At 38.0% G+C, this 22,008-nt stretch overlaps 1 protein-coding gene across 1 annotated transcript in view; it reads left to right on the forward strand.

The window, feature by feature from the left end:
- Nucleotides 1–22,008, forward strand: part of WDR63 (WD repeat domain 63) — a 73,686-nt gene that overhangs the window by 23,350 nt on the left and 28,328 nt on the right. Inside the window, exons 6-14 of the mRNA XM_030912985.1 lie at nucleotides 446–595; nucleotides 1,736–1,935; nucleotides 6,302–6,418; nucleotides 9,636–9,826; nucleotides 10,606–10,730; nucleotides 12,104–12,193; nucleotides 13,676–13,762; nucleotides 14,627–14,755; nucleotides 18,755–18,828. Of these exons, the coding sequence (XP_030768845.1) occupies nucleotides 446–595; nucleotides 1,736–1,935; nucleotides 6,302–6,418; nucleotides 9,636–9,826; nucleotides 10,606–10,730; nucleotides 12,104–12,193; nucleotides 13,676–13,762; nucleotides 14,627–14,755; nucleotides 18,755–18,828 (1,163 nt within the window). The remainder of the gene's footprint in view (nucleotides 1–445; nucleotides 596–1,735; nucleotides 1,936–6,301; nucleotides 6,419–9,635; nucleotides 9,827–10,605; nucleotides 10,731–12,103; nucleotides 12,194–13,675; nucleotides 13,763–14,626; nucleotides 14,756–18,754; nucleotides 18,829–22,008) is intronic.

The following is a 22,008-nucleotide window of genomic DNA, read 5'->3' on the forward strand; positions in this document are numbered from 1 at the left end:
TTTAGATACCATATATATGTAGATAAAATTTGTTCATTATAACTGCTCTATGGAATTTTATTTTATGGTTCTACCACAGTGTCATCAATCCATTCCTCTATTGATATTCATTTGGTTGATTTTTTTTTTACTGTTACAAATAAAGCAGCAGTGTGTGTGTGTATGTATATATATACACATCTATATGTAGAGTTGTGTGTGTGTATATATATATATCTTCTTGTCTACTGTCTTTTTCTTCTTTCTGTATTCCTGAGATCTCTTTTTCTTTTTCCTGTCTTTTGCTTTGTTTCCTTTTCATAATTCAAAAGTATGAACTGACAAAAAAAAAGTAAGACAGTACTTAATGAATTTATATAAAAGTAAAGTTTATTGCAAAATATATACATATAGCTATAACCTAAACTTGGGCATATATTGTAGAATGCTATTTATTTTACTTTAGCCCCCAGAAGTATCAGAAGAACAAGAGGAATATAAAGAATATATTCCTGAAGATGTGTATATTTATAAACCACCTGTCTCTAAACCATGGGTTTCTTTGGGCAGTGAAAAAGAAATTGAGGAAGAATCAGTTACGGAATCTACAAAGCAGGTTAGAGGGTTAAATATGATCTGTAATCATTACCTCCCTATAGCTGAACAACCCTTACTCCTGAGGAATTCATAAGGTTTACTGTGTTTGCTGTGGAGGCATAGTTTTTGGTGTGTTGTTTTGGTTTGCTTTTACAGAAGAATGGTCATTGTCTTAAGTGGGTGTTATGGGTTGAATTTTGTCTCCAAAAAATGGTATATTGAACTTCTAACCTCCAGCACCCTAGAATGTGATTCTATCTGGAAATAGTGTCATTGCAAGTATAACTATTTAAGATGAGGTCATACTGGAGTAGGGTAGGCCCCAATCCAATACGACTGGTGTCCTTGTGATAAGATGGCTATGGGAATGACAAAGAAGGAGAATGGCATGTAAAGAAGCAGGCAGAGGCTCGAAAGATGGATACACAAACCAAGGAACACAAGGATTGCTGGCTGTCACCAGAAGCCAGGAGAGAAATGGAACAGATTCTCCCTCAGAGCCTTCAGAAGGAAACAACCCTCAAACTCTTCAGTTTCAAACTTCTACCCTCCACAACTGTAAGAGAATAAGTTTCTGTTGTTTTAGGCCACCCCATTTGTAGTATTTGGTTATGGCAGCTGTAGGAAGCTAATATAGTGGCATTCCCTCTCAAAGGAACTCCTGTGAGGGGGAATTGTGTGTGAGTGGTTTATTAGGAAAGTGCTCCAGAAGAGAACACGACAAGCAGCTGAACAGGGATATGGAGGAAACCCTGCCAGGCTGCACTCTCTGGCAAAAGTCTGCAGAGGGAAGGCTTCAGCCAAACCCGGAGAGGAATTCTGGAGTGTAAATTATACCTCAGAGTTGTTCCAAACAGAAGCCAAGGAGAAGGATTTATGTATCCCTCCTGCCAGTCTACCATTAGTCAAGATGAAACTACTAGTTACTTCCTGTTCTTTGCACCTGCTGGCAAAGTGGTCCTGATAGCCCTAGAGCAGCCCTCCAAAGAGGAGGAGCAGGTGCTGCTTGTGCGAATGGAAAGCACACAAAGCTGGAGGCACTCACAGAAAGTGCACAAAGGGCTATGAACGGATCTGGGCAGAGTACCAACATTGCCTATACATCAGTTTTTCTTCAGGGACTTCATTGTGTTACCTTTACTGTTTACATGTGTTACAGATTACATATATGATTTCTCGAAAACGAAGTGAATTTGGTGCACCAATTAAGTTCAGTGACCAGAATGCTTCCAGTGTAAAAGATGCCTATATTGAATGTACAGCCTACCCAGATAAAAATTTTACCCTTAAACAACTTGAAAAAGATGTTGGCATGCAAGTAATCCCCCAAATAAAGGACATAAGCACTCAGACAAAATGGTAAGTATGTGATGGGTGTATGTAATTTTAGAGCCAGTTACAGTAAAATCTGATAACATCCATTATTATTTTGAGAGCTCTTTATAATAAATAGAAATGGATTAATGATGATGACACATAGATCTCCACAGAGTAATTCAATTCAGGAAGATCTAATTATATTCAATAATGCCTTTAAAAATCATAACAGGAAAATGAGATACAAGTATAGAAGATTGTAAAGGCTGGAGTAGGAAAATGAGTGATGCTGTTAATCATGACAGTGCTGGTCATCTGTCATCTGGCATATTACAATTGCCCCTCATTGCTCTGTTCTACCTCCTAAGTCATCATTCTTAAACATCAAATCAGATGGTGTTACTTCATTGTCTAGGTTTCTTCTCTGGCTTCCATCACTTAAAAAATACATCCATCCAGAGCCCTTAGGATGGCATATGAGGTTCTCCTTCCTCCATGACGAGGCACTGTCTGCCTCTCCAGCCCCATCATCCCTTGTTCCTGAACAAGCTCTCTGTGTGCCAGCCCTATGAGTTGCTTCCAGTTCCCAGAATACCTGCGGTTCCACCTCTTCCTGCCTCTGCCCATGCTGAATCTTCCTCCTCTCTGTAAATGGTAATGATATTCTTCTAATTACTCAGACCAAAAGCCTTGGATTTTGTTGGGTCTATCTTCAAAATTTACCCACTGCTATTACCTTAGACCATTCATCATCATCTCCTGCTTGGATTACTATAATTCCTTCTAAGTGGACTTCCTCTATCCATCCTTTCTCTCCTGCATTCTATTCTCCATAGAGAAGCCCTGGTAATCCTATTAAAATGCAAGTCAGATCATGTCACTGATCAAAACCTTCCAATGGCCTGTCATCCCAAAGGAACCTACGATGCTTCATATGATCTAGATCCCTTTACCCCTCTGCCCTAATTTCCCACAGTTCTCCCTGCTCATCCATCCAGCCACACTGGCTTCTTCATTCCTTGATTTACCATGCATACTCATACATGATGTGTTTACGCTTACAAGTCCTTTACATAGAATGCTCTTCCCTTGTGTTTATTCCCTCCTTCATTCAGATCTCTGCTCAAATGAGGCATTCCCTGACACTCCTATATAAAAGCAATAACTCAGCTGGGCGCCGTGGCTCACGCCTGTAATCCCAACACTTTGGGAGGCTGAGGTGGGTGGATCATGAGGTCAAGAGATCGAGACCATCCTGACCAACATGGTGAAACCCCATCTCTACTAAAAATACAAAAATTAGCCGGGCGTGGTGGCCTGTGCCTGTAATCCCAGGTACTTGGGAGGCTGAGGCAGGAGAATTGCTTGAACCCGCGAGGCAGAGGTTGCAGTGAGCCGAGATCGTGCCACTACACTCTAGCCTGGCAACAGAGCGAGACTCCATCTCAAAAAAAAAAAAAAAAAAAAAAAAAAAAAAAAGTAACAACTCCATTACCATCTATCCCCTTACTCTATTTTTCTCCATTGTGCTATAATCACTTGATTTGTGTTTTTTATTGTCTCTCTTCTCCTCACTCTGCCCTTGGAATTTAAGCTCTGTGAGATAAAAACTTTGTATATTTTGTTTACTGCTATGTTCCCAACTCCTAGGACAGTTCCTGGCATATATTTATTAAATGGTGGGGAAAAAGGAATGGAAGAGGGAAAACAGGAAGAAAAGGATATAGGTAAGGAAGAATGTACAGAATGATGACAGATTTGAATTCACTGTTAAGTGAAGAGCTATGAAATATACAATAAGACAGGTCATGACCAGGAGAAGCAGGGCTCAGCAACATGGAATGCAATACAGAAGATACTTTTCAGATCTATGTGAACTAACAGGTTAAAAGCCATGAAAATGCAATGTTAAAGTCAGGGCACATATATACAGACTCCAAAGGTTGGGCCAAGAAATGAGTCAGAAACAAGAGAAGAAGATGAACAGACAGGCCAAAACAAGAGGAGGTAAAGAGAAAGGCAAGAACTGGTAGTCAAGTCCTGGCAGGGAAGGAGGACATCTGACATCCATAAATATCAAGAAGTGAGTGCAAGAGAGGAAGGAGAGAGGTGATATTAGTACCAAAGGAACTTGAATTTTGAGACAAATTTCTAAGTCAAGCCAGCCAGAGATTTATTTTATGTTCCTACTAGGGTACAGACAAGTCCCAAGAATGAGTCAGCCAGGGTAGACTCAGTAGGTAGACTCAGAATACAGACGGATAATAATAATAGTGGCAGTGTTCCTAAGTAGAAGGAGTAAACAGATGAGAAATAAGGGAGATCTTGACCCACAAAATGAAAAAAAAAAGTTTTTTCAAAGAATTAAAAGGAACTCAAATGGTTTAAACCTAGATGACTGGGAGAAGGCTGGTACTTCAAGCAGGAAATTAGGAAGGGTAGCTGTTACGAGGTGGAGAAGGTAGGATATGTGATTATATTGGAGGGAGTCAAGAAAAATCAAAGATGAAGTTCGAAGAATGACAGTGAAAGCAAATGCCTAGTGTTCCCACCACATACCAGGCATTCTTCTAAGTGCTTTTACACACATCAACTCAATCCTCACAACTGCTGTCTGAGGTAGGCACTGTCCCCATTTTACAAATAGAGAAACTGAAGCAAAAAGAGGTTAAAAATGAAAGCCCAATGTTTTGGGCATAATTTAAACCTGAAGCAATAATGAATAGTTTTGCTGAAAAACAACAAAACAAATCATATTTTGAAAGTAAGAGTGACTCTTAGGCATGTTGCTACTTTGATAAAACCACCAAAAACATATCTTTTTTTTTTTTTTTGAGACAGAGTCTCACCCTGTTGCCCAGGCTGGAGTGCAGTGGCGCAATCTTGGTTCACTGCAAGCTCCACCTCCCAGGTTCATGCCATTCTCCTGCCTCAGCCTCCCAAGTAACTGAGACTACAGGCGCCCACCACCACACCTGGCTAATTTTTTGTGTCTTTTATTAGAGACGGGGTTTCACCATGTTAGCCAGGATGGTCTCGATCTCCTGACCTCGTGATCCGCCCATCTCGGCCTCCCAAAGTGCTGGAATTACAGGCATGAGCCACCGCACCCAGCTTTTTTTTTTTTACTTAACCCTGTCTAGAGAGTAGAAATTAAAAGGCGAAGCTGAGATTTGAACCCAGGTCTCTCTGGTTCCAATACTAATATTATTTCTTTCTACCACTCTTCCTTCTGCTATGGATACTGACCTAAACAAGGAAAAAAAATGAATTATTCTAGTAAACATACTCAAAACTCCCTTTACCGCTTTGTCTGATTACTCTCCATTTAATATATTATCTCTCACAGAGACATTCTGCGTTGTACTGACATTTGTTCAACAAACACAAATACTACATAGTATTTTGTTGAGCACTTAAAATGTGGTAGGCACTGTTTTTAAAGTTTTGCATGTATCAACACATTCAATCCTTACAATGACACTATGAACTAGCTACTTTAAGAATTTCATTTATAGATGAGAAAACAGGTACAGAAGGTTAGATAATTAGCTCAAGGGTCACATAGCTAGTAAATGATAGAAGCGGGCTTCAAAGCCAGGCAGCCAGTCACCAGAGTCCACACTCTTAATGATTGTGCCATGTGACTTTTCCAAGCTCCACATGCCGAGATCAAGGGCTCACCCAGTCTAGTACTTGAGACTGACAATAAAGCCCAAAGATACAATGCCATATGACGTGTTCACATACAGAGGCCACTAAGAGCATACTAGATGGAGCAAGTCTTCCTGCCACCATCACTGCTGAAATGTATCTTATTCCTGGTTTTGTATGTTTAGAGCAGAGTTTCTCAACCTCAACACAATTGACATTTGGGGCTGGATAATTCTCTTTGAGGGAAGGCTGTCTTGTGCTTTGTAGGGTGTTTAACAGCATTCCTGGGCTCTATGCACTAGACACCGGTAACATGTCTAGGTTGTGACAACCAAAAGTGTTTCTCGACATTGCCAAATGTCCCACGATGGGGTGAAGTGGACACTGACTTAATGAAGAGATAGAGAGAACGACAAAGATAGCAAAACATTAATAATTGATGAATCTGGGTGAAGGGTGTATGGGAATTCTTTATACCCTTCTTACAACTTTTCTGTAAGTTTGAAATGATTTCTAAATACAAATTTTACAAAAATAAGATCTTTTTGATTATGTTGGAGAAAAATTAATGTAGACTTTGAATAGTGGTCAATATCAGTTGTCTAGGATAAAGAAAATTCAATGTATATAATTTAAATATAAAATAAAATAATATCCTAACATCGTCACAGAGACACACTTTTGACCTGTTGTGGCCCATATTTGCTCTTCTTTGACCTAATCTTTGGTATTGAATTTTCTTTTAATATATTAGGACATATCCTAAAAATGCTACTACGCAATATTATCCAAGAGAATTCTCAGAAGAGGAAAAAGAGACACTCAAACAATCAAAGCCTTTGGTTGATTTTCTTAACAATGCATCCATAAGGTAAAAAATTGCATATTATACATTTTAAAAATAAAACATAAAATGTATATGTTTACATAGAATAACAGGTCCAAATAAACAATCCCATATATGGTATCTAGATAAAAAGTATGAAGACAGTTGTCAGGTATGACACATTCTACAGATTCAGTATTTCTTTCCTTTCTATTGCTATGCAACATCTTAGCCCTCTCAAGCTAAGGCCACATCAAACAGTGTGAAGAGTTGAGTGTGTGAGAATGTTTTCCTAATTGCAAATTAACAATTACTTGTATTTACCACGGTTACTTTTATGTAAGTCTTTTTCTCCACTCCTAACTCCTCTTCTTCATTAACTTTTTGTAGGATGAGGAGAATGCTGTGGACGTTATGATGATGATAAGTATTTGCAAAAATATCTTTGTAGATGAGAACCTGAATTCAAATGTCTTTTTGGACATTTCCCTCTTATCACCAATTCCTGTGTTCCTGCACTCTTACTGGCTTTGAAAGAGAAGCATCTTCAAAATGCCCCCTAAGCTGTTAGTAGGACCCTGGGTAGAGTTCTGGGGCTTCTAAACCAGAGAAGCAACTTGACAAGTTCTCATCAAGCTGATACTAGAGTTTAGAGAAGTGGATCCAATGGAGGACAAGTCTGTCAGTTATATTCGATAGGCTGGTTTCTGTTTCTTTCCAAAATTAAAAACTTGGTAGTCAAGTTCATATATAGCCCAAGTGAAGCTTTTTTATTTTTAAGAAATGTCATTGGTTCTTTCAGACTGCACTAAATATCCTGAAAATTCCAACAACTTTCAAAGTTGTTACCTATGCCAAGGGAGACTCTGGCTCAAAAATTCAGTTAATGATTCAGAGAGAACATTATTTGCCACTCATTCACAGGAAGGATGCTATAATTTTTCCTATATGGGCAATGAGGTAGAAATAAGAAAACCTGAGTTTCCCCCTCCCCTTATCAAAATTTAGTAGTCATTATAATTTTTCCTGTAAGAACAATAAAAATGAGAAGTTTGTTTACATATAATCAATATCCAGAGAAAACTAGATATTGAGGTAATAAAAAATGTTCAAAATAAATCCACACTGTATATTATCTTTAGACCTGGACTTTTATTCTTTCCTCTGAATTGCCATGCTTATAAAGAAAAGAATAGTGGACAACTTTATGATTCCCTCCCTGAGATGTGGGAAGGAGAAGTCAGATCTATAAGAAGAAAGAGGAAAATTGGCACAGGAATTATAATAGCACTGGCCAAGAATAAATAAGAAACCCATGTTTATATCACTGCAAATGTAACTTCCAGCTTTAAAACTGCTTAAGGTTTATTCAGTAGTTTTTAATTAAGGTAAGTCTGATTTTGTTCTGGAAGAAAGCCCTTTTAGAAATGGGAAATTTCTTTCTCACAAAATTTTATCTAAAACAAACTTAAGGGAAGCATTATTTGAAAAGAAGGCAATGACATGAGACAAGAGAGAGGAACTTCAGGGGGATTCACAAAACAACTAAGAAACCTTCCTTTCAGAGTTAAAATTCCTAGACAACAGTTTTGCCAGCCTCCAATGTGTTACTCTCAGGAGCCACATGGTTCCAGGAAAGCAAGAAACCGGAAACCAGAAGAAAGATGTGTTTTCACTTCTTCTGTTTGAATTACTTCCCCATTCTGGCTGAGGAGGTAGAATCAGGAAACCAGAGCGAAAGCCACGTCTTTAACTTTTCTCATGAGAATTCCTTTCTCATTTAGGCTTAACCAGAAAGAAATATGATTTGGAAAATGCTTACTAATGCTTCTACTGGAAACTGTTTAAGTCTCGACAGTCCTCTACACAGGGTTATTCAGTGTTCAATGTGCTTATGAATCACCTGAGGACTCTTGTTAAAATGCAGGCTCTGACTCAGTAAGTCTGGGGTGGAGCCTGTGACTCTGCATTTCTAACAGCCCCAGGTCATGTTGGTGGTCACTGGACCACACTTTAAGTGGCCAGGTCTTAGGAAAGGGGTCTATTTTGAAAGATGAAGTACAAGAAGAATTTAACCAAGAGAGGACTCAATTAGGCAATGACTGGTAGTGTAATGATCAATGACAGGGGTATCAAATGGTGCCCTTTCTTATATTTTAGGAGTATCTATTTTTACTGTTTATATTGAACTATCTAAAGGGTTTTTTCTTATTTTAAGAAATTCATAATTGAGAACCACTTTTTCAGCTTACCACACCTATATAAAACCAAGAAGTTTACAGTTTTGATCATTAGGGCAAAACCTTGGGTGGCATTCTAATTGTGGGAGGGCTCTCAGCGACTTTGGGAGTATGCAGAGCTTTCAGACCTAAGCATAAAGAGGGACAATCATTATCATAGGAACTGTTTTAAGGCAGGAGCCTGTCAAACCAAGGTCCTTAACTATTAGCAAATGATCCTAGCACTCAGATGGTATCTTAAAGGAACAATATTAGTATTTTTAGCAGGCTACTTTTTCATTTTGGGGACTGTCTCATGCATTGCAGGAGGTTTGGTAATGGAATTAAACACAGTAGCACCTCCCAGGCATTGTGACAACTAAAACTACAAACACACACACACACACAGACACACACGCACACACTTCTAAACTCCAATTCTTCCTTTGTTCGGAATCTCTTATTTGTTGTTTTGAATTACGTATGTATTGGGGCTATCCTGTTTAGGATAAGTGATCATTTAGTACAGAATATGCCTAAGAAAATTGCCATTTGTGACAGTTGGGGCTTTCCAGGAAGCAAATGACATCAAGTTAGAGGCAGAAGTTTACTGAGGATTACACTGTGAAAAATAAAGGAGTGGGAGACAGGACTAGGAAGGTAGAGCATCAGACAAATTCTCAGCCTACCCAGCAGGAGCTCCAGAGCAAAGATGCCTGCTGTGGGAGTGCTGCACAAGGAGGACTGGCCAGGCCCAGCCATCCCTGCAGCTGCATGCTCAGGCATTGACCTGGAGAGAGTACAGCCTTGGCTTGGAAACTGAGGCAGATCATGAAGTTGCTCGAAGTTCTGAGTAACATGCCACCATGATTTTTTTTCTCTTAAGTCATTTATTTCACATGAGATTAATCATTATTACCAAATATAATTGAGAATTATTATTTTTTGTTCAGTATAAAGGAAGGAGAAGGAGTTGCTAAGATAGTCACATTAGTGGATACTAAAATCCAGTATCTTAATTGCTTTTTATTTTTACAAATTAGTGTTGAAATAGCCCTGCAGCAAAATGAAATCACGAACACATTTATTGATGACTGGAAACACCTCGCAGAAGAAGAAGGCACCTTTGGGGACAAGACTGATACCCACCTGAAAGAGTACCAGTCCTTTACCGACCTTCATAGCCCAACGGAGAAAATGATTACCTGTGTCTCATGGCATCCAACTATCTATGGTGAGATGGAAATGATGGGGATTCCGTTTTGTGATAACACTGAAATTGTCTGTTGCTTTCATATGTAAAATTGCAAACTAGCTCAATGTCAATAAGACACCTTCCCTTTGCTCTGTGCTCACTAGGTACCTGCCATGTGCTTTCCACATCTTCACTGTCAGGTGTCCTCCCAACAACCCTGTAGGACACACACCTGTCATCATCTCTGTTTCACAACAAAAAGACCCAAGCTCAACTCAGGGAAGTGACTTGCCCAGGTCACCCAGGTGGCATAGGCAGAGTCTGGGTTTGGCTTGGGCCTATTGCTCTCCCAAAGCTAAATTTCTTCCTCCTAACACTGCCTTTCTGATTACTAGACAAAAGAGGAAATGTACCTCCTTTATAGAGCTCAGCAGCCAAGGGAGGTAGGTAGGGTTGTGCAAAGGTGGAAACATGGAAGGAGAGGTATTTGTCCTCTTTCTTCCTCCTTTCACCCTCCACTAGCCCTTTCCTCACAAAAAAGAAACAAAACAAGATTTTCTTTTCTTCCAAAATCTTCTGAGTCCCCTGTATATTTTATACTAACAGTACATGTCAGTTTGGACCAGCCAGATTTCAAGTGCTAAATAAGTGACATGTAACTAGTGGCAACCACATTAGCCAACAGAGCTCTAAGAAAACTCTTGGTCTCCTATGGACAAAGTGAAAATGAAGAGTGGCTGTGTAGAAAAGCAAAAGCTAGAGACACCTCTCCATGTATAGTTGTTGCCAACTTTAATTTCTACATGTGTTTCAATCAGGGCTAATAGCTGTGTCGGTGGCCGTGCGACTTTCTTTTGAAGACAGAGTTCACTTTTCTGGTAAATTATTGCTGCAGCCATCACTGATTCTTTTCTGGAGCTTCTCTGATCCTATACATCCTCAGGTAATTAGGAAGAGTTGCCCATATAGCCTAAATTTTCAAATACTACTTTCATGTATACCTTTAGCAGTTTTTATTGCAAAGTACTTTATAATCATGTAATGTTGTAAACATTTATAAAGCTAGGCTTTCTTCAATGCAGAACTTGTCATCATTCAGTTTGAGCAAAACTAAAGTTTACAATTTGTTTATTGAACAAATCAACATGCTATTTTTTTCAAAAGTCGTAAGAAGAATGTTTAAACTATTTTTAAAACAAACTTTTTTTATGGACTTAAATACCAATTGGTCAAATGCAAATAGATTTTAGTTTCACATGGGTTTCCTCAATTCCAAGGATCACTGGATAATAAATAAAAGTGAATGTGTGGGAGAGCACTGGGGAGTGGTACAGACTGCGGCCTTGGAGAGTGCATTACCTGTCTGTAGGCTGGCTGCCCTCTTGTTGCCAGGTGGTCCCATTGTTAAGAGAATTGAGAAATTTGGAATTTTGTATGAAATTGCCCAATTTTAAATAGCTCAACTAAAACCAAACCAAAACACACAGAAACCCCACTCAAACCAACCAAAACCCATAGCAATTCAAATAAAATGAGGCTGAAGGCTGGGTTTGCTACACAGGGTTCTAGTTTTCATGGTCTGCTCAATAAGACATCTGCTTAGTGGGTGGGTGGTGTATAGTGTTAGATTATTTCAATGTTTTAAATATAATAATATTTTGTTTCTAAAAAGTATTGCATAATCAAGACTTTCCCTAATAAACCCTGGCCTCCCCTTCTTCCTTTTTCCCAATTCATTTGAATTAAGGTAGTTTTACTGTAATAGATTCTAAATACTTTAATGATTATAGACCCAGAGATCAAAATAAAAGATCTCTAACCCTTTCTTGTCAGCCACGAAAACAGTGCCACTCTCTCACTAGAGTTTTCTAACCTTTCTACCCTGTAGATCTCCTCTCCACTCCAGGAGTGCCTGGCTCAGTATTCAGCAAGCGACAAAACAGACACAGATCCTGTCCTCACAGAGCTTCCCTTCCATGGTTTTCAAGGAACACGAATTTCATAGTCTTTTTGTTTATAAACATTGTAACATGCTCCCCAAATAACTACAGTTTGTTTCTACTGAGGGGTGGGTTGGGGGATACCTGGGTCCTCTTGAGAACATACTCACTGTCCCTCTTATGGCCAATGTGCACAATAAAATTCAGCAAAAGCAGCTTTTAGTTCAGAGGCAGAACTCTGAGAATAGGCTCTCTACACACCTTGCTTATTATAGATAGCTACAAAATTAGACTTTTAACTGTCTTAATATTATTTTCTAGCCATGATCTTAATCTGTTTTCTCATTCTTTCATGAATTTGCTGGGTTTACTTTAGTTAATGCTGGAGAGCCCAGATGACATCTTCTGCTTCAAGTTCTGTCCAAGTGATCCTAATATCATTGCTGGAGGCTGTATCAATGGGCAGGTACTTACGGAATTTTTTCAGCTATGTATTAATGTAGACAAGCTTTGGTAATAAGTTTTGATTTGGCAGTTCCTTGGACTTAAGGATTCAATTCAGCAGAAGGAAGGCATGCCAATTGTGTGCCAGACACCACACCAGGAAGCAGGGTATAGAGACGTGTTACACATGGTATCAACTCCTGAGGTGTTCATGGGGTAACCCAGCTTCAAAACTGAAACAGAACTGAGTGAAATCTATTTGTGTTGCTGGGACCGAACCACATATTGTATAAGATTCCATGGAAGAACAAAAGCTACAAGCATTACTACTTCTTGGAAAAAAAGGCCTCTTCTGAAATTTCCTAGGGAGTAGGAGTTAGGAGATGATTCGGAACTTAAACAGGAATTCACTAGAAAGCATACATACATCACTGAATTTATAGATGGATAGATAGAGATATATATAGATTATATGTAGATAGATAAATACCATTTGCTTTTATCTTCTTTTTAAGTTATCTAATACCAAATTTAGATCCTATCCTCCAATATACTGTTTCTCTAGTGAAGCAAAACAATCGTAAAACTGTTTTATGGTCAAAGTTTAAATTCATTGTGACTGAGTCGGTTTGACCATTAAAAGGGTATATAATTTTTGTGTGTGTGGCTTGAAATACTTCCTTGCGGTTAAAATGTAAATGCCTGCAGCTTCCATGTCTGTTTATCCAGAACCAAAATAACCAGGAAAACAATTTTTTCTCCCTCAGTTTTGTTCAACAATAACTGAGGGTCATAATGACTCAGAGCCCATCCTCCAAGCCTTGCAAATCCTGAAATGCCTTTTTCACTCATTACAAAGGTAATGTGACTTTATTTTAGAATGTTTCAGAAAAGCACATGATGAAAATAAAATCACTTACAATTCTGTACTCCTAACATTTTGTTAAAACTTTAGTGTACTGAAATACCTTTTAGTCATTGGAAACCTAATTTAGTGTTACATTTCTACCTTATCCTGACTTTTTTTTAAAAAATGGCCATCTAGATACATAAGAATTCAGAGTTGGCCATTCAGTTAAATCGAAATCATCACTTCCAAGCCTTCTTTGGACAGTTGGGTGTTTGTACTCAATTCTGGAGTATGGGCTGTTTTTTCCTGGGTCCAAAGCAACGGTCCTTACAATCACAGCACATTTCCAAAAACAGAGGAAGAACTTTTCCCAAAGCAAAGGGAATTGCATGATATTTATTTTGGATTTTTTAAAAATACTGGCATTTATTAATGTGAGCACAAAAATGAAAGTGCTAAAGATACTTTTACAGAGAAGAAAACATTATTTTTATACTAGCTTTAAAAATTGCTGACTCACTTAAGATACAAGCTAAATTTGATTATCTCCTATGGTGATTGACTTATCAGGCTACAAACCAATAGTTAAAAGAAAATTAAGACTCAATTAGATATTTTCTGAAAAGGTTATGATAACATTTATTTCTGTTTTAGATTGTCATGTGGGATATCACCACACATGCAGATCGCATAGAAAACGTTAAGGCAGGTGGTAGTAGAAGTAAAAAAGCCACACTGAAGGTAAGCTTTTTATAACATTTCATTTGCAAGTTTTTTCCATTTAAGAGTTTATGGGAAAGTACATAATATAGTTGCCAAGGCTAATAAAAACTCAAGAGAAAAAAGGAAAAAATAAAAGAATGTTATTTCCCAAGCCTTCACCTGTGCTTGTGAACATGTTCTGAATCACTTTTATGTGGGCCCTTGATTAAAACACAATGAATCAAGTTGCACCATCTACCCAAGGATATGAAGTTCTGTCTGGTTGTTATTGTTAAATGAAATGAAGGGACCATGTGACTTGCCTAAAGTGAGGTGATTGAAAGAGCACTGGACAGAAGAGCGGATACCCAGGCTGTGGACCGTAGTCCTGTGAGTTTGGACGTGCCACCTCACCTCAGCAGGATAGCTTTTCTCATGTATAAAATGAAGGGGTTACATCATATTTGATGATAATACACCATGGTTTTGTGGGGCTATGGATTCTGTTAAGAGGGTTGAGAAGATTCCTCAGTTCCCAACTCCATACCTACCCACCATATTACACATCTACTCCAGCTCAGTTCTTCAGCTTTAACATCAACAAGTCTCTTACCAAAGAATGGTGAGATGCGGCCTTCTATAGGCACAAAGAAATACTCCCTCTAGAATGAGATGTCTCATTGATTCCTTAGGGAGTAGGTCAATAATACTTGCTAAGTTTAGAGATACAGTCTTAGACCAAACTATTCCCTAAATATATGATATATAGAAACACTAATTTATGATTTTCCTTGAACTAGTGTATCTCTAAATTGTTAATTTTAATTGGGATGATGAGTAAAGTGTGAGTTCATTCATCAGCCCTCTGAAATTAGCACTTAACTTTCTTTTAATATTTTTCAGCCTATGTTTCTCCTTGAACCGGAGAGTAATAAAGAAGCAATGTATATCAGACACTGTGCAGTCTCTTCAATAGAAAATGGACATAAGAAAGTAATTACAGATATACACTGGCTGTCTGACACATTTGAGGTGAGACTTGATGGCCTTATACTTTTCGCCTGCTGAATTATACGTTTTCAGATTTTATGCAAAGAAGATGTTTCAAGTCAACAATTCATTTACACTTAAATTGTGAAATAACCAGGAACTAAGCATCAAAAAATTGGGTTACTGTTGCCAGACCAGTATCTGAGCTGGAGTAAGAATAAGGCCAATCTTTCAACTCAATTGGCTTCTAACTAAAAAATGTGGGTGGTATCAACACTGATATAATACAATAGTGGAGAAAATGAGGGCTTGATATGTAGAAATGAACTGCAAATATTTTACACCCTTACCATGTATGAATTTAAGATTTATGATCTCAGATATTTGGGGGAAGGGAACCCTAAAGATCTGTGACATACCATGTAATTTTGCTGGGCACAATCTGGAATTGAGTGTGCTGAGAGGCTGGTGGGTGAAAACTAGTTGTGCAGTCCATGAGCCTAGCTGACTGCCTGGCTTTTGCATTGGCGTTTGTCTTTATGGTTGTATACTTACTTGACTATAACCTCACAAAGCATGGGGTCTATAAATTTGGAAACCGGCAAGTTCCCCAAATGTTTCCCTCAAGGGCATTAAAGATCTACTATGTACTTTGAAGAATTAACAGGTGAAATATCAAGAATATTCTGAGAAATTAGAGTTGTAAGAGGTGATTATCATTATACCAGTTGTAAGAGGTATTCAAATGGATGATGCAAAGCAATGATACTTTTAAAAGTCATAATGAACCAAAATAAATAGCCCACATATAGTTTCTGTGATATATTAAAAGTTTACAAGTACTAATGGGAGTTGTAATACAAGTAAAGGAACTTCATATCACTTCCATTTCAATGCACACCATGCATGCAATTTTATTGAGATGATTTTAAATTTAAATGAAAATAACAGGCCGGGCGCAGTGGCTCACGCCTATAATCCCAGCACTTTGGGAGTTGGAGGCAGGGGGATCACGAGGTCAGGTGATCGAGACCATCCTGGCTAACACGGTGAAACCCTGTTTCTACTAAAAATACAAAAATAAAATTAGCCGGGCATGGTGGCGGGCCCCTGTAGTCCCAGCTACTCGGGAGGCTGAGATGGGAGGATGGCGTGAACCCAGGAGGTGGAGCTTGCAGTGAGCCGAGATCGCAGCCCTGCACTCCAGCCTGGGCAGCGGAGCCAGACTCCAGACTCTGTCTCAAAAAAAAAAAAAGAAAACAAAAGAAAATAACAAATCATATAAAAATACAGTAAATCAAAATAGAATATCAGACTCTGGAATGAAGATAGTTTTCAAAGATAATTAATGTTGAAAGGAATCAGAAAGGAATGATTGACAGATTCAAAATATACAAATATAAATTTCTAAGTTAAAAAATAATGAGAGGCCAGGCATGGTGGCTCATCCACGCCTATAATCCCAACACTGGGAGGCTGAGGCAGGAGGATGACTTGGAGTTTAAGACCAGCCTGGGCAACATGGCGAAACCCCATCTCTAAGTAAAAAAAAAAAAAAAAAAAAATTAAATAATGAGAGGGATAAAGAGAGGTTAATTAATGGGTGTACAAATATACAGTTAGATAGAAGAAATAAGACCCAGTGTTTGATAGATTAGTAGGGTGACTATAATTAACAATAATCTATTATACATTACAAAATAGCTAGAAGAGAATAATTTGATTGTTCCTAGTATAAAGAAAAGAAATATTAATATTTAAGGTAATGGATAGGCCAAATACCCTGATTTCATCTTTAAACATTTTATGAATGTATCAGTATATCATATATACCCCCAAAATATGTCCATCTGCTATGCATCAATAAAAAATAAAAAGTAAAGAACAAATAACAAAATGGAGGAAAATATTTGTACCAAATATCGTAAATATAAAAATTTTTGATAAATAAGCAAAAGACTTATAAAATAAAACAATAAATCAACATGAAAATCATTCAGCCATTCTAATATCAAAGAAATTAATAGTAAGGCAACAATAATGTGCCATTTTGGATTTATTTAATTTTTAAATGAAAATTTTGATTAATATGTTAAAAAAGAATAAAGTGGTGAAACCACAACACATTGCTGATTTCAACATAAAACTTTTGGAATGCAGTTAGTCAAGGTGGTTCTTAAGTCATCCAGATTTTCAAACTGTTTGACCAGTAATTCCAGTTTTAGAGAATTCATACTAAGAAATGATCCAATTTGTATATCTAGATACAAAATTATATGCATACCTTGAAAAATCATGTCAAAGTGTTTCCATGAAAGAAGACTGGAAGAGATTATAAGGCAGAATTATATATGATTCTAAAATATTCTGTTTTCCAAACTTCTATAATACTGTTATGTTTTTGGAGTTTTAGTCATTAAAACATAAAACCCCAGAGCAAGCACATCTCTGGGGTCTCTGACTTCATTATAGCAGGAAAGCCTCAGTAGAGAGAGAGGTAACACCATGCAGGTTCTGGAATGAGTGGAAGTTGGTAGTTCAGGCCACAGAGATGTCCATCAGGTTTGTGGTTGCCTGGCTTCTGGATGCCTGCAGTCATGACCTGGGCACCACCTATACCTTCCCCACCCCTGTTTTCACCTAACTTCATTTGCTGCTAGAAGCCCCACCTCTGTTTATTATTTTGCTCATCAGTTCTATCAGGAGGTTAGAGCACTGGGGAAAGTCATGTGTTTCCCTCTCAATTCCAGAGTGGCATCTTCACAGGTTGCCTCAAAGCCTGCTGCCTTCTTTGAGAGCTAGTGGTTTGGAATTTTGGACCTTCTAGGACCTGAGGAACCATAAACCCTCCTGTGAATCCTCTGTGTGCATGCAGTTATGCCCATAATTACAAAAAAGGCAGGTCTTACAACAATCATGGCACACTTTTATTTGGTGTCTCATTTAACACTTAGCCTCTTTTCCATTGATCTACCTGCTTAGCAACCTCATAAAAGCACCTATGTTCGACTGTACAATTCAGTGAAAAATTGTCAGAGCCTACATTTCTAATAATAATGGATAATGAAATGATGGTATATCATCCGTATATTATAAAAGGATTAGAATAATTTATGAGGCCGGGCGCATGGCTCATGCGTGTAATCCCAGCACTTTCAGAGGCCGAGGTGGGCAGATCATTTGAGGCCAGGAGTTCCAAACCAGCTTGGCCAACATGGCGAAACCCTGTCTCTACTAAAAATACAAAAATTGGCTGGGCATGGTGGGCACATGCTGGTAATGCCAGCTACTTAGGAGGCTGACGCAGGAGGACCACTTGAACCTGGGAGGTTGAGGTTGCAGTGAGCTGAGATTGTGCCACTGCTCTCCAGCCTGGGGCACAGAGTGAGATGCTTTCTCAAAATAATACTATATAGTAATAATTATGTATATATATAATAATTTATGAACATACAGGTAAATGTTCAAATTATGTGGAGTGAAAAATCTCAGTATAAAAATTTAGATGCATTCTAATTACAACTATGTAAAAATGTTTCTGTGACAAAAGACTAGAGAAGAATATATTGCAGAACAGTATTTAATTTTAAAAACTTCTATTTCCCAAACTTCTGAGATAGTGGTATGTTCTTTTTTTTTTTTTTTTTTTTTTTTTTGGATATGGAGTCTCGCTCTATTGCCCAGGCTGGAGTGCAGTGGTGCAATCTCGGCTCACTGCAAGCTCTGCCTCCCTGGTTCACGCCATTCTCCTGCCTCAGCCTCCCAAGTAGCTGGGACTCCAGGCACCTGCCACCACACCCGGCTAATTTTTTGCATTTTTAGTAGAAACGGGTTTCACCATGTTAGCCAGGATGGTCTCGATCTCCTGACCTCGTGATCCGCCCCGCCTCAGCCTCCCAGAATACTGGGATTACAGGCGTGAGCCTCCGATCCCAGCCAGTATGTTCTTTTATTAACATTTAAAACAAAGAAGAAAAGAATTTAAAAGGTAAATAGCTATGAGAAAAACAATTTTATTTCCCTTTCATGTTTGAAAAACAGATTAACAGAATGGGCTCCGTCTTTGAGAATCGAAGTGGAATATGCTGTCAGCTTGTCACATGTTCAGCAGATTGGTAAGTCTTGTTTCAAACATTTCCTTTTTTTGTTTTGTTTTTTGTTTTTTTTGAGACGGAGTCTTGCTCTGTCTCCCAGGCTGGAGTGCAGTGGCCGGATCTCAGCTCACTGCAAGCTCCGCCTCCCGGGTTTATGCCATTCTCCTGCCTCAGCCTGCCGAGTAGCTGGGACTACAGGCGCCCGCCACCACGCCCGGCTAGTTTTTTGTATGTTTTTAGTAGAGACGGGGTTTCACCGTGTTAGCCAGGATGGTCTCGATCTCCTGACCTCGTGATCCGCCCGTCTCGGCCACTCAAAGTGCTGGGATTACAGGCGTGAGCCACTGCGCCCAGCCCAAACATTTCCTAATGTGTTTTCATACATGTTGTTTTTTCTTAGGTGCTCCTAAAATCAGTGTCTTCTTCTCCTTAATATTTATTGTAGCAATTAAATCTAATATAACGAAATGAAAGAATGTTATGGATTGTTGCTGGCTTAAAAATTGTTTTATAGAGGTAAATATGTTATGTAAAGAAGAATTAACTAAGCTTTGTGGTTGATAACGTTGTATAGTATTATCCATAGTTCTCCTTCTTCACATTCTCATATTTGTAAATTTGTAATATATGTTATTTATATTCAATTTTATCTAGGAATTTTGAAGATTACAACATTTAATTGGGAAAGCTTCTTTTTAAAAGTAGAAGAGTTTTTACATTTTTATCGTATATTTATAAAAAGTGTTCTTAAAAACAATTCGGTAGCTACGTTGAAGAAGATTTACTTAAATAAAATTACATCTCCCAGTTTATAGAACTAAGAATTCATAATGAAACAGGAAATATGAAGAATAATATCATTATCTAGCATCCAAATACTGGACAAACTTTCCCATTCCAAACAGCTTTGACCCCAGTGGAAACGACACCATACGCCACAGAAGAAGTTGTGGAGTGATGGGAGAAGGAACAAGTGATGTTAGCAGCAGCCACGGGCCAGGGATGAGAGAGACATGATTAATCCTGTGAGCACGTATTGGGGAAGATTCTGTGACAACAGGCAATGAGAACTTACTGTGGCTAACTTAAGGGAAAGAAATAAGTTTATTGGAAATAAATGTATTGGATATTTATGCCAATACTCTACTGGGTGCTTTAATAGGTTAACTATCTTTATATTTGCAACAACCCTGAAAAATATTTACAAATAGAAAACATGAGGAGCGAAATTGTGCCATTGCACTCCAGCCTGGGCAACAAGAGCAAAACTCTGTCTCAAAAAAAGAAAAAGGAAAAGATAAATATGAGGCTCTGAAGGCGAATTCATATTCCACCTATAGCTGACTAAATATAGAGTGAGTTATACATAGCACTACTGAATGTCCTATATTGTAGCTAGTAAGTAATGACGTTCCTGAATCAAAGGAAGAACTGACTTGGACCTTGAAAATAGCCCCAGAGATTTGGGTAGCAGGAACAAATGGCCAGCCCCTTTTCTCTGAATGAATCAGTGCCAATCATTGTGTCCCGCTGCTCAAGATTCAAATTAACTGGAAGGGGTCTGCCTGGCTCCCACTGTATCATGAACCCATCCCTTTAGCCAGGGGAGAAATAACAGAGCACCTTGACTGACGATCCCAACCTGAGTACATGTAATGGAGAACAGGGTGGTTCCCCAAAGAACCACTAGAATGCACCGTCTCTACTAAAAATACAAAAAATTAGCTGGGTGTGGTGGTACATGCCTGTATTCCCAGCTACTCGGGAGGCTGAGGCAGGAGAATCATTTGAACCCAGGAGGTGGAGGTTTCAGTGAGCCGAGATCAAGCTACTGCACTGCAGCCTGGGTGACAGAGCGAGACTCTGTCTCAAAAAAAAAAAAAAAAAAAAAGAAAGAAAGAAAAGAAAAGGGGGAAGTTGTCCCCGAGGCAAAGACAATACATCACCTATAGGGCCATATGAAATATCATGGAACAATTAAATTATATCATATTATGATTTCATAGGGAAACACTTGTGCTATAATGTTGAATGTAAACAACAGAATGTAAAGCTATACTAGGAGAACATTAAAAGCATATTGACATAGGTCCTGAGTTGTTTCTTTATAATGATGGTTCTTGAGTTTGGAAGGAAGGAAGAAGGCTGGTTGGTTAAATTATTATTTATATGATTATTTATGTAAATATGGGGATATTCTGGAAACATTTCCTTAAAAAATTATTAAAGTAAAAAAATAAAGTTTGTGCTTTTCGAAAAGCTTTCAGTTATCTGGAAAACTCCATTAGTCCTAACCTTTATACTTCAGCCATGCTAAGAGTCTTATAACATAGAATATAGCAAAATTAATTTCCATTAATGAAGAATGTGTAACTAATTTATATAAAAAGTTGAACTGATGCTGTCTGTATTTAGCAAAGCCATTTTATGAATGATGCTAATTAACGCTGTAAGATTTAAGAAGTGCTATATCATTTTGAAAAACAATTTAAAACCAACTATAAGCATGTTTAAAAACAGATCTTTTTTTTTAATTTTTTAATTTTTTATTTTTTATTTTTTTTGTCAGAGTCTCGCTCTGTTGCCAGGCTGGAGCACAGTGGGGTGATCTCAGCTCACTGCACCCTCCACCTTCTGGGTTCAAGCGATTCTCCTCCCTCAACCTCCCAAGTAGCTGGGACTACAGGTGCACGTCACCATGTCCAGCTAAGTTTTGTATTTTTAGTAGAGACAGGGTTTCATCATGTTGGCCAGGATGGTTTCGATCTCTTGACCTCGTAATCCACCCGCCTCGGCCTCCCAAAGTGCTGGGATTACAGGCATGAACCACTGCCCGGCCAAAAACAGATCTTAATGTGTCACTTGTGGTGTTTTCTCAAGAAATCGATTTGACAATATAAAAATGATTAATATTTTTATTAATTTTAACCATGTATCCATTATTTCAATGAATAAATTATATTGATTAAATTATATTTAAAAATTGTTAGTCTTCCTTGAGTTGCTATTTAATACTTTAACTTACACATCTAAGTTATTTAATAGATCTTAAATGTATTAATCAGATTATATATAACTTCAGTGATAGAAATTATAGAGCTAATATGGTATATTTTTAGCCATTTTCATTATATGTTTTCACATAAATGATACAAAGAATATAATTAATTTCACAGACTAGTATAATTAATATTAAATATA

Source organism: Rhinopithecus roxellana, chromosome 12 (assembly GCF_007565055.1).
Source record: "Rhinopithecus roxellana isolate Shanxi Qingling chromosome 12, ASM756505v1, whole genome shotgun sequence".
NCBI classification, from domain to species: Eukaryota; Metazoa; Chordata; class Mammalia; order Primates; family Cercopithecidae; genus Rhinopithecus; species Rhinopithecus roxellana.